At 40.6% G+C, this 13,821-nt stretch overlaps 1 protein-coding gene across 1 annotated transcript; it reads left to right on the top strand.

Annotated features, from left to right (window-relative positions):
• The first annotated feature begins 2,096 nt into the window (after positions 1 to 2,096).
• On the top strand, positions 2,097 to 12,868 carry LOC144498794 (insulin-like growth factor 2). Its single transcript, XM_078220471.1, has 4 exons — positions 2,097 to 2,279; positions 4,544 to 4,697; positions 7,073 to 7,242; positions 10,868 to 12,868. Exons 1-4 carry the CDS (start codon positions 2,211 to 2,213, stop codon positions 11,105 to 11,107), a joined length of 633 nt encoding a protein of 210 aa, XP_078076597.1. The 5' UTR covers positions 2,097 to 2,210; the 3' UTR covers positions 11,108 to 12,868.
• The last annotated feature ends 953 nt before the right edge of the window (positions 12,869 to 13,821 follow it).

The raw sequence follows: 13,821 nt of genomic DNA, 5'->3' as shown, positions 1-13,821 counted from the left end.
AACTGTAAGAAAGGTATTTGAAAAGTTTGAGAAGAGAGTGCATGAACCATTGTTTAGGATTGCCATCATTATAGATTTCAAATCCAACATTATAACTTTTGCATGGATACAAATTGCTAAAATGTAAACTGGAATCTATGGTGCCAATGTGTATGGAAGGTGAGGAAGGTGTGGAAGAGGTCAAAATTGACCCAAGAACATGAGAAGACAGATTAGCAGATGGCCTGCCCAATATTTAGGACCTCCTTAGCATTTTCCTATTCTGTTTCCCATCTGACAGCCAGCTAAACTGACAAGCTAGCCAGCTGCCAGGAAGAGGAAACAAAGTCAGGAATTCACAGCCGCCATCCTCAGCAACAGTCCCCCCGCCCCCTGGCAACCAGGATGTGGGGAGGTCGGTGAACAGAAAGGGTGAGAGAGAGGCCATGATCAGCAAGGGTAATAGCCTCAATCAGGAGGGAGAGGCATGGTTGGAAGGGACAGGATGTTAGATCGGAAGGTCAGGCAGAGAACTGTGGTTGAAAGGTGACAGAAGATTGGCAGGAGCAGATGTTGTCGATTAGAAGGAAGGAGAGAGATGCGATTGAAAAGGGGAGGAGCACATAATTGGAGGGGGCAGAGAGAGGCATGGTCAAAAAGGAGGAAGAGAAGGGAACAATTAGATGGGGGAAGAGAGAGAGAGAGAGGCATGATCAGAAAGGGTGAAGTGGAACAGGAATAATGGGTGGGGAAGTCAAGTAACCACGATCAGTAGCGGAGAGGCCAAATCTTTCTTTAGGGACAGGGTGACAGGGTTGGGTAGCACACTTGCTCCTCTCGAGCCACAATGAATGCTAAGAAGGGTTCTGGCCATGAGTCATAGAATCATAGAATCCTTGCAGTGCAGAGGGAGGCCATTCGACCCATTGGGTCTACACCGACCACGATCCCACCCAGGTCCTATTCCTGTAACCCCACATCTTTACCCTGTTAATCCCCTGACACTAGGGTCAATTTAGCATGGCCAATTAACCTAACCCGCAAATCTTTGCAATGTGGCAGGAAACTGAAGCACCTGGAGGAAACCCATGCAGACACGGGGAGAATGTGCAAACTCGACACAGACAGTGACCCGAGGTCAGAATTGAAGCTGGGTCCCTGGCACTGTGAGGCAGCATTGCTAACCACCCTGCGCCATCAGCTTCTGCCCTCCTTTTGCAACTGGGATTCCCAACCTCTGGGAAACCCATGCAACAGCAGTGAATTTTAACTGAGTTCCCAAGTGTGTTGTGGGAGATCACTATAATATGTGAATTAAGTGTCCCATATCTCCACCTAGGCATCTCAACATCTGCTACCATAAAAAACCAGTTTTGGAGGCATGTGCAGTTTATTGCGAATACATTCCCAATATTTTAATCTTTAACAATCATCATTCCGGCCTTATCCTTCTCATCCTTTGAGGAATCAATATCAAGGCCTAAATTCACTTGTTTTCTATAAAAAGAAATCTTTCCCCGAAATAAGTCTGTTGGCTAACTTACTTCAAGACGAATAATCATCAGTTATCAAAATATCTCATCAATAGCAGAGAGCCCAGAACTCATGCCCACAATCCCAACCCCTGTTCCAACTCCATTCTACCCCTGCCCCTTTCATAATTGGCAAAAGTTTAGTAACCTTGTCAAACACTGTCAACATGATGAAAAGTGTCAAGGAGTAACAATTAAACAAAAGTGATGGATTGGGATCTTATTTAAATAGTTTCTCGGGAGAGGAATGTTGTCCAGCGCCAGAGTTTTAATTTTTATCCCCCACAGGATGGTGGCTCCGAATGACTAGCATGGCAGCTCTGACCCACGTCAAACTCTGAAATTGCACAAGTGAAAAAAAATTGCAATCCCCCCCTCCCATAAATAAAACACATTTCACGACAAACCGAGATAAAGCATTCGATTAAATAAATTGCATCGATATTTATTTTTCTCAACACAAAAAAAGGCGATTTGTTACAGCGTCTTGGAAGAAGCCAAACCCTGGACTGCCTGTGCACGTTTTGCCAAGTGCTGCTATAGCGGCGGTGGCCTCTCGCAGCGTGCGTGCTGGCGGCTCACGCCGCGGCTATATAAACAGCGCGGGAGCTCTCTTCTGTCTGTCTCCTGAACTCTGGAGCAGCGTTTAAAGGAACTTCAGCTGAGAAACGCGCCCCTCCGTCTCAACATCGCCGCACAATGGAACCCAAATGCCCAGCTTTCTGCCCGACCTGTGCAGACTCAGCCTGCAGCGACAACTCCGTTAAGGTAACAAGGAATGAGGCAAAGATCGATTTAAAATCTTGCGGGCGGAAGGGGGGGGGGGGGGGGAAGAAAGGACAATCTCACCTTTCTTTCAAAAAAGAAATCCTGATGTGCTTAGTTGCAACTATTCCAGAAGCACTTTCATTGTTGGGCAAGTTATTTTTTTGAGGGTGATAGGCACTGCCAAAGAGAATAACTGTGCAAACTCACACTTATATTTATATATATATTTAATGATTTGTTTTGCACTTCTCGTTTCATTGACAAAAGTATATTTTTTACACTTTTTGCACAGTAAAACCGGCTGGGCGAAAAAGTTATGCAGATAACATTCAGCCGGCTCCTTCGACTATTGTTCCCTCTCCCCTACACACACGTTAGCAGCAGCTTTCAAAGGTGTTTCAGTAATTTATTTACCCAGAAAAAAAAGACACAAAGGTTGTGTGTGTGTGCGTGAAGTGCATTGAGAATAATGTTAGCCCCGGGACTGTGAACGGAGAAGTAATTTGATGCCCTCATTTCTTGTTTTGCACCATGTTTGCTGTTTGTAGCCTGGACTGGGATGAGTTTCCCAGCGTGTTCCACTGGGTAGCGTTAGTATTCTGCGTGTGTGCCGCTGGGCTGCCTGATTTGACTTTACTGTAATATCCTTTAAGCCCGAGGAAGCAGATTTCTGATGCATCATTATAATCATATCAGTTAAAGCAAAACAACGGTCTACTTTAGCCTTGAGATAATTGCCTTTTTTAAAAAAATAACTTTCAAAATAATTGAAACAGTGTAAGTGCGTTTTTATGGACTGTCCTATTTTCCTTGCCAAGAAAATCGGTCTTTATGGATTAAGGAAGAAACAACCTTACAGTTCTATGAATGACATGCACACACTGCTCAGGCGTGTGTGTCTGATGCGTGGAGCTGTTGAGACATTGTGAATGGGATTTTCAGAGCAAAATTTAGAAAGAAAAATCTGAAAGATCAAATACAATTAGTGAGGGGCTTATTAGTGCTCACAACCAGTTTTTTAAGTTAATGAGTGAAAAGCTTTAAGGACAGTGGCGTATATTTTTCTAAGGTATTTAAGCAGAAAATAGTACAAGCAAATGACGCGTATATAAAAACTATATTTGATGGAACCAGTGCCAAAACTGGATTCCAACTGGAATCCTAGAACTGGAGTGTGGAACCCTTTCCTTTTTTATATCTGCTTGTTACTCAATGTATGAACTAAACATTTAATATTTGTAATATTCTGCCTAATTCAGAAGAAAAGTTTTCTCTTTTACTAATTAATGTTACTCCAGGCAAACTTCTTTTTTTGGAGGGGGGAGGAATATTTATTCAAAGGTCAGGTAAATTGAATTGAATCTCCCAGATTAATCCTGAATTTAGGCAATTTATGGCCCAGAATATTTAGCTTGTTGCTTGTGCAGTTATTGATATAAACTTCTAAACTGTATAACTGCATCCCACCCTCATCCACCACCCCACCCCCCCAAACAACACACACATAACAAAACTATTATTGCTATGGGGTTTTGTACTGCAAAATATCTCCAATGTATGGTGGTTGCATTATACAACACCATGGGCTGGGTACCGTGGACAGTGCCCCAGATTGCATTTTTTGTGCTTGTAACCGTGGGTTACTAGCTTCAAAATCAGCTTAATTGCTGATCAACAGAATTGGCTTAGACTGTCAGCAGTAGCCGTATGCACATGAGTTCTTACAACAGCTGATGGGAGTTTTTTTCAAAAAAATACTATACCATTTGAAGAGTTAACATCAACCTGTTCTGAACAGATAACACATGTTTCCGAACTAGAAAATGTCTATTGCAATCAGTTTTCATTCTCTCATGGTGTAGCAGACCAAATTGATGTTATCAAAGCTTGTAGACAACACACTAATGTTGGCTGGGCTCGATGCTGGACTGCATATTTCTCATTCTGCTCATGTTACAAGGATACTATCTGAACTCCGAGTCAGTGTAAGGACATTATTTTTTTTATCACTGTTTGGACCAGCACTGATCATGACCGTTTTACAAATCAAAGTTATGCTTTGAGATTTTTAGTTGGAGCAAATGGGGATTTGCACTCCTTAGCACAAAGCAGAATACTGTTAAGATTTTATAAGAGGCATATTATATAGTCTTGTCAAAATAAGGTAACACATGATAAGGTGGTTTGGGGAAGCTATGATTCAGGATCTCAAGCTGATTGTGAATCAGCAACTTTGCTGATCAAATTTTCTTTTTCCTTCCCAGGACAGAAAAATGTCCCCATGCCGGCAACTGCTGTTCATTTCCATCGCTTTCACAATGTACATTATAGATGGAGTGACTGCAGCTGAAACACTATGTGGTGGTGAGCTGGTGGACACTCTACAGTTTGTCTGCGGTGAAAGAGGATTTTACTTTAGTAAGTTATTCACTTTTATACAAACAAATCAGGAAGTTAAAGAAATGTCTTGATATGTGAAGACTTGCTAAATCTGATTGCTTTATTCCCTGATACTAAAAGTTTTTATCTGTTCTTATTTCCCATTTGTGTTATTTGATATTACTTTTTGCATGATAGGGGAGGAGTCCACTAATTTAATTCTCCATCACAAGTGCCTGTGGCTCCAATTACTCTTCTGGAGTCTTGTGGGGTTTGCCAATCTTAAGGGCCTATTTCAAGACCAGACATGTCCGATTTTTATTTTAAGGTTCCCCTAAACTAAACTCCTTAAACCTATAGCCATTCTGCACCTTGACCATGTAACTGTGTCATTTGATAATGACGTCCTCAAAGACAATGCACTCTTAACTCTGGTGAATTTATGTCACATGTACAAATGTTTAAGGTTCTGTAAAACCAAAAGAATGAGTATGTGAATTGATGCGAAATTCAGGATTATATTGAAACTTATAAAGTTTCAAAATAAAACAAAGATGATGCATTTGAGCTCCAGACTGCCATTGGAAATTCCAAAACTGAAATTGATAGATTTTTGTGGGGTAAGAGTTCTGATAAAAGGCAGGTAAATGGGAGTTCAGATATAAAACATCCAAGACCTAATTTGATGGCAGCAAGTTTTGAGGGGGCTGAATGGCCTACTCCTTGTTCCCAAACATGAACTCCAGCTTGGATTCAATGCCATTCTGTCAATTGAACTTGTACTGTAAAGTAAGGATTTTCAAATGGTTTTATGAATTCTTAATGAAATGTACATCATTTCTCTCTTTAAATTATGGATATGAGAAGAGGCTGTGGCACTCACTGGGCCCAGATAAACTGTGATTCCTAACTTTCCAAATCAATCTTTCAGAGGTGCCGTTTCAGTGAAAGTTAATTTGCCTTTCAGCAAAACTGGAAACAAATGTACAAACTCTTGCATACCAAAAAAAAAGAATACACTCCGTGAATTAGGCTGCTGTATTTAAAAAAATATTGCTGTACTTCAAACACTTGAACAACTGATCTTTCTTTAGCTTGAGTCAATGACAAAAACATACCTTCATTTTTATTATGGTCTCCATACTTCCTCAACTAGGAATTAAAAGCTTCAAATACATCATTACTCTTTGAAGCCAATCACTGAGGAAACTATGAACAAAATGTGATATTTTCCATAAACATCTGACTTGTTTAGTGCATGACGAACATATTAAAAGGTTCCTTTTTGTTGATTACAGATTTTTATTTTAATAGAGAAAAGGAACAATTAGCAGACAGGTGGCTAGTGTCATAAACTCGGGTTTTGGAAAAACTCATTTCCAAGCCTGCAGTTGTGCTGAATAAGCACATTTTCTCACGTGTTCTCTCTCTCTCTCTGACAAGGACACAAAGCTAAACCATTCTGCTGATAGTCACAATGGAGTGCTTGTTTATTTCCACATTCTTCTGATTAAAGTAATTCTGCTGCAGCATTCCATCTTTCATTTAAAGACATTTTTAATGATCTAGGCTTTTGGAACTTAGTCTGCAGAAGAAAGGAATTGGTTGCAGGGTCAGGGGAGAGTAGAGAATAAATAATTTATTTTGCTTTTGCATGTGACAGTTTTAATACAAAAGTCCCCAATCACTATGTTTTGGTCTTCAGCACTTGCCTGTACAAACAAATTGGCCAATTGGCCTCATTTTAAGACAAATGTGATCCAGCCAGATTTTAACAAATTCCCCAATTTGTAGGACTTTGGTTACCGATGATAGCGTAGTTATGTCTTGTGTCAACATGCCTCTATTCTTGTTTATCTTGCTGATCATCTGGAGATCTTCACAAGTGAAGGAACATACAGTTAAGATGAAAATAACAATGTGAAGAGGGGCCTTTCTTTTTAAGAGAAAGATAAAACTTTTGCACGGAAATGTGGCTCTTTCATAACAATGTGGCTTAAGTGTTTTTCTGCGTGCACCTACAGCAGAAAGTGATGCTATCTGCACCAACCTGAGGAAAAGGAATGCAATCATCAGTGAGATTCCCAAAAGGATAATCACTGTCTGCAGTTCTGAAGCCACTGCAAAAGTTAACATGAGCACAGGGTTCAGAGCGAACTGTCATAAACGGTGATTGTCCATTACCTAAACCAAAGTTATCTTTTACTCAGATCCTACAGTTAATGGCATATAGTTCATTGGACCCCTCTGTTCCAGTGCATGCTTTTTCTGCTGTGTTGGCAAGGTCAAGTGGCCTCTGCTCTTTTTTTTTGGCAACATCCATAAATTTGTTCTTCAGCATTAAAATCAATGTTAACTGGAATTCTCTATGCTGAAGCAGGAAAACAAATTAAGAATTCTCTCCTCTCTTTCAGGTAGAGCAACTGGACGATCGAATAGCCGAAGACAGAACAGAGGAATAGTAGAAGAATGTTGCTTTCGCAGCTGTGATCTGGGCCTTCTAGAACTCTACTGTGCAAAACCTGTCAAGAAAGAGCGCGATCTCTCTGGAACACCTTTTAACCTTTTACCATCAGCAAATAAGGTACGCGGCTGTTTCTTTGCTGCTTTCATCAGCAACATGATTTTTTTTAAAAAGCCATTTCCTCGCAACAACTTTTTACCTCTATGCAGGTTTTTTGTGGCAGGTTAGCAAGTAAACTGTTTGGATAGGCTTGCTGTCTGCTCTCAAATGGGAAGTAAATATGGTTCCTGTCATTTTCCACTTCGTCCCCAAACATAACATTTACAAAGTCTCACAACACCAGGTTAAAGTCCAACAGGTTTATTTGGTAGCAAATACCATAAGCTTTCGGAGCGCTGCCCCTTCGTCAGATGGAGTGGATATCTGTTCTTCAACAGTGCACAGAGACACAGAAATCAAGTTCCAGAATACTAATTAGAATGCAAATCTCTACAGCCAGCCAGGTCTTAAAGGTACAGACAATGTGGGTGGAGGGAGCATTCAACACAGGTTAAAGAGATGTGTATTGTCTCCAGACAGAAGATCTTCAGGTGGATCTTCAGGTAAGAGTTCTCCAAGGCGGCCTTCACGACACACGACAGCGCAGAGTCGCTGAGCAGAAACTGATAGCCAAGTTCCGCACACATGAGGACGGCCTAAACCGGGATGTTGGATTTATGTCACATTATCAGTAACCCCCACAGCTTTCCCCCGATCTTGCAGAATCTCACTAGCTGTTCTGTCTGGAGACAATACACATCTCTTTAACCTGTGTTGAATGCTCCCTCCACCCACATTGTCTGTACCTTTAAGACCTGGCTGGCTGTAGAGATTTGCATTCTAATTAATATTCTGTAACTTGATTTCTGTGTCTGTGCGCTGTTGGAGAACAGATATCCACTCCATCTGACGAAGGGGCAGTGCTCCGAAAGCTTATGGTATTTGCTACCAAATAAACCTGTTGGACTTTAACCTGGTGTTGTGAGACTTCTTACCAAATTTATGGGGGCATGTTCTGCTTTAGTTAATTTTCTTTCCCTTCTATTGCTTTGTGAATTGTAGAACTGATTTTTTAAAAATGATGTCTATTAATCATAATTAGCTCTTTTACAAAATCTGAAATTTGTGTGACCATGTGTGACCTTAATGTAAGCTTAATAATCTTTACGTTTTACTCTTAACGCCTTAGTATAGTCATGAGGTGAAGATACCGGCGTTGGACTGGGGTGGGCACAGTAAGACGTCTCACAACACCAGATTAAAGTCCCAATAGATTTAATTGGAATCATGAGTTTTCGGACTGCTGTTCCTTCACCTGATGAAGGAGCAGAGCTCCAAAAGCTTGTGATTCCAAATAAACCTGTTAAACCTTAGTGTGGTGCTGTTGATGGCATATGAGTTCATGATATTCTTCTCATGCAGTGCAGAAAGAGACCTTGTGAGTGCCGGTTCTTTGGAAATGCTATTAGTCCCCTGCTCTTCCCCCATAGCCCTGAAAATCTTTACTTTTTGAGCATATATCCAATTCACTTTTGAAAGTTATTATCAGATCTGATTCCATTACCCTTTCAAGCAGTGCACTCCAGATTGACCAACACGCTACTTTTTAAAAATAAATTTGCATCAATTAACTTAAATCTATGTGCTCTCATTACCAATACTTTTGCCAGTGGTAACAGATTCTCCTTATTTATTCTATCAACACCCTTCATAATATTGAACACATACATCAAGAACCTGCTTTCTTTCATTGTGTCTATAACATTTTCAGCAAAATTACACTAATTCCAGCTGTGAACTATGCATTTCTTGGAAGAATTTTGTAGTATGAAAAATTAAGTAAATTGATTTCCCCTTGAAAATATTACCATTTTATTTTCAACATCTGTGATATTGATTTAAGCCTTGCCCTCTATCTTTTGCCACCATTAAGAGGACCCAAGACTAAAGAGATTATTTCTTTTAAAATAAAGAACCTTTCAATAGATCATAGAAACCGTACAGTGCAGAAGGAGGCCATTCGGCCCATCGAGTCTGCACTGACCACAATCCCACCCAGGCTCTACCCCCACATATTTTACCTGCTAATCCCTCTAATCTACGCATCCCAGGACTCTGTAAGGGGCAATTTTTTTAACCTGGCCAATCAACCTAACCCGCACATCTTTGGACTGTGGGAGGAAACCGGAGCACCCGGAGGAAACCCACGCAGACACAAGGAGAATGTGCAAACTCCACACAGACAGTGACCCGAGCCGGGAATCGAACCCAGGACCCTGGAGCTGTGAAGCAGCAGTGCTAACCACTGTGCTACCGTGCCGCCCTATGTTCCCCAGAACGCTATCACAGTCTGCTACTTGTTCTCTAGAACACCAAGCCATTATCAGTGACATGGCTGTTTTTTAGATCTTGCTTAGAGCAAGAACAAGGCTGTTGATTTGATAAGAACAAAGGTTAGCTGACCCAGCCAGCCTACTTTTATTCTCATCTACTCATTTTTTTCATTGACATGTTCATTCATGTGGTGAGGGCTTCACTGGCAAGGCCAGCTTTTATTGTCTGTGCCTAATGCTGTTACAAAGATGGTGGTGAACAGTCGCCTTAAACCATTGTCGTCACTGTAGTGAAGGTACTCCCACAGTGCTATTAGGGAGGACATTCCAGAAAGTTGACCCAATGACAGTGAAGGAAAGTAATATAGTTCCAAGGCAGTATGGTGCATAATCGGGAAGGGAATCTGGTGTATGATTGTTGCTCCTGTCCTTCTCAGTAGCCACTGGTTTGTGAGGTGCTGTCAAATAAACTTGGATAAGTTGCTACAGTGTTGCAGACAGTATACACACTGCTGCCACTGTGCACCAGTGGTGGAGGGAATGAATATTTAAGGTCCTGGACAGGGATGTTGATTCAAGTTTTGTTTTGAATGGTTTCGGGCTTCTTGAGTGTTGGTCGAGCTGCACTCATCCAGGCAAGTGGAGAGTATTCAATCATACTCTTGACTTGTACCTTGTAGATGGTGGAAAGGCTTTGGGGAGTCAGGAAGTGAATCAACTTGCCGCAGAATATCTGGCCTACTAGGGGATTGGCCACCGTATTTATGGGGCTAGTTGAGCGATAGTAATAATTTCAATCTCATCTTCATGCTTTCTCACTTTATTGCCAACCATTCTGCTTGTTTCCCAAACTTTTATATCATTGACAAATAAGACTTGAGACCATCATGAATGAATAAAAAGAAGAATACCTCACAGGCTATCTATTTTTGTATCTGATAGTTTCTTAAGAACAGAAAATCTGAGGTGCTCTGTTATCGGCCTGGCACTTAAACTTTACATGAGGTTAGGAAAAGAATTGGAATGATTGGGCCATCACCTGAACTTTGACCCAGCCCCCCGCCCCATAACTGTCAATCGCTAGCAACCTGTTCTTTTTGGTTCTCTCAGATATAACTCTAGACTTTTAAAAAAAATACCATAATGTCGAGGAAGGAAAAATAAAACCTTCCAATCTAATTTAATACCATGTTTACCGGTTAAAGAGCAGTTCTTATTTAATGTTTGTTCAGAGGCCAGCAGTGCAAAGCCAGTCAACAGTAAGAACATGGTGCTTATCAGTTATCTGAGGTTTCTGAAAATCAGATAGCTTTTTGATACTGTTACAAAATGCACATGGCATTGTCTCTAATGCTGTTTGTTTTCAATTGCAGGAAAGCTTTAGGAAGCCTATGGTTACCAAGTATTCCAAATATGACTTCTGGCAAAAGAGGTCTGCCCAGCGGCTGCGAAGAGGCATTCCTTCAAGTTTCATAGCCCAAAGGCTCAGGAGGCAAGCTGAGGAAGTCCAGACCTTACAGTATGTCAAAACGCACAAGCCACTTCTGACTCTCCCTGTCAAGCCACCCCTCCAAGTCCGAGCGCCATCAAAGAAATACTTCAGTCAAGAATGATAAAGAAAATTTTGCACATTTCTTGAGATAAAAGACGGGGATTATAGCTTTGTACACGACGTCATTTCTGTGGCATTCCAACTGAATTTTTCTCCACCTCCCCCCTACTCGACCTCCTTCCCTGCCCTCCTTCTCTCCCCCTCACCCCCCCCCCCCCCCCCATTCCAACCCGCTCCCATTCCCTTCCCCTAACATCAGCCAGCAGAGAAGTGCAATGATACTCAAGCAGCCTGGTACAAGCGATACCTGGTGGGCAAAAGAAGTCGTGGTGTCTGAGGTGTTTGGGCCAAAGTGGTCGCGCCGCAGACTACAATATATTTCACATACAAATGTCATGCGATGCATTCCAGATAATGTGTCCTCGCTTGTTCTGCACCTGTACAAGAAGGGATATCAACACTTTGTGGAATACCTAGTGTCATCCAGATCCTGCACCTTTTTTTAAACAAGATGAGATTAGGTGAACCTGTGAGGGACTAAAGACAGTGGTGTGTGCAGTCTCGCATTGCCACAGATTGCGTCAAGATTTTTTAATTATTATTTTTCTTTCAACGGCACTATTTCTGATGAACGATAAGTGTGGCCACACACACACTTGTATTACGGTGCTAACTTGCTTGAAAAGAAGCAAAAGAGCTGACTCGAAGAATTGGGATTCGATAAATGCACGAACATCAAACAGAACTTGAAATGAACTTTTCCGTTTTAGGAAACGTGTCTTTTTTAAAAAAAAATTAGCTTGGTTTTGGCGGTGCAAGATAGGCAAGGAGAAGTCAAAAGGCACAAAAAAAGAGACAAAAATCAAAGGGAAACAGCAGTGTTGTAATGATTTTTTTCCTATGTTTTTCAACTAACTTTATTTCTTATTCATAGTAGTTACTTGCTTTGCTTTGAAAACATACTTGAACTCATATACTTACTGTCCAGGGTCAGATCCTTTTTGGAATTAGTCTGAGCTATATCTTGCAGTGTTGAGCCGCCAAGCTATTAAAAGTAATGGCACTGCGTAAAGGCATTATTTATTTTATGTAAAATATATATGAAAATTGGTCCAAATAATGTACTTAGCACTGATGAGCAACTGCAAAGACAGATACTATTTTGTCTAATTTTGTACTAGTAAAGCTTTCGTAGATGCTTTGTACCAAAAAATGAAAAGAAAAAGTTTTTTTTTCTCTCTCTCTTCTCTCTCAATATGAGTGTTATTTGGTATTGGAAGCCTCTGTGAGGTACCTTGATTCAGCCAGAGAACCTCAGGCCTTTTTTTGGAAACTGTGTACCCATGCTCACTGCTGTCAGCCATGATATAATCAAGTGCAATTACTTGGTTACAGCTCATCTCTCATTTTTTTGACCCACGTTATGTTAACATCTTATGTTTCCTATCGGTTTTGTGATTCACTTCTGTTTTGAGTGACTTCACGTTATATTCACCATTGCTTCGTCAAAAATGGAAAGCTTCAGTTTTTTTATTAAAAGAAAATGAGCTCCAAATTACATCACTTACGTAATACTCTTTTATCAAATGTTTGCATCAGCCAGTATGAAGGGAAACACCCGCAATTGCATTAGTTAAATAAAGCTTTTTACTTTTTTAAAAAATGTTTTAGCAGATACAGTTAAGGTGTACTCTCCTGTTAACTAATATAATGTCATATATTTAACATGTGCACTCAACCAACACTAGACTCTAGAGAAAGATGAGATTCACGATCATTGTACTTTTGTTTTTAATATCAATAAAAGCAATTTATTACAATACACTTTTTGTGTTCTCACTTGCCATACTCTCGAGTTTAAGCAGTGGCGCAAACAATTTCTTAAACCTCCAGGGAATGCAAAAAGCCTGATTTTTAGGAATTGCTGTGGAGAGTTCCTCCAATAATTCTGTTGTTAAAACCAAAATAAGATTGTGATGGAACATGCTTCCCATAATAATTTGCAAGTCAAAGGATCCTCCATTATATAATGAGTAAATAGCTCTGCCAATAACCAGTCAATTAGTAAATCATAATTAGATTGTCTCCCAGAACAAAGCAACAGCATTGTGTTGCACTTCATACAGTGCAGAGGGAGACTGGCAAGAAATCGCAAATCAGTGAGGGAACCCTGTTTAAGACTTAACAGTCGTAACAAACAACTTGAGAGTGTGTTGGCTGATTGCAATCAAAGCACAAAACTGAGTTATTTTCTGAAAGCTTTGCCATGGTTTCAACGACTTAAATTAAATCAGAAACTTAGTTCAGTTTGTTGAAAAGGAATACCGGTATGAAAGTATTTGGTAGAATGACATCAAGAGCGCTTTTGAGGAAGTAAATTACAATTGCTGGGGGGTACTTTTGAAATCCGAGATTTTTCACTGCATTGAGAACCGTAAATGATCATTTTGATGATTCCAATGCAGAAATATGTTTATGGCGATCTTGCACCTTGATATCTACACATGCCCTGTAAGCTGTTTGACTCAGCTATGAATAGTATTGTCATTCACACCGGTTGGGCTGTTCTCCTGTCCGGGTAAACATCTCTTGAACTGCCATCAGTGAATGCTTAAGGTCATCTGTCGACAGTGCAGGGGGTTAGTGGAAAGGGCTTTGACAGAGCTGCAAGAAACCTTTGTCCTCTGCAACCATAGGGCTTTCAGAAGAGAAAAGTCATTGGGAAGAACACAGTCTTCACTGGCTCTGCTCCTAGTACAATTCTGTTGCTTAAGA

This window comes from Mustelus asterias, chromosome 9, assembly GCF_964213995.1.
Source record: "Mustelus asterias chromosome 9, sMusAst1.hap1.1, whole genome shotgun sequence".
Classification (NCBI taxonomy): Eukaryota; Metazoa; Chordata; class Chondrichthyes; order Carcharhiniformes; family Triakidae; genus Mustelus; species Mustelus asterias.
Note: the sequence above shows the minus strand (reverse complement) of the source record. Positions and strands in the feature narration are given on the sequence as shown.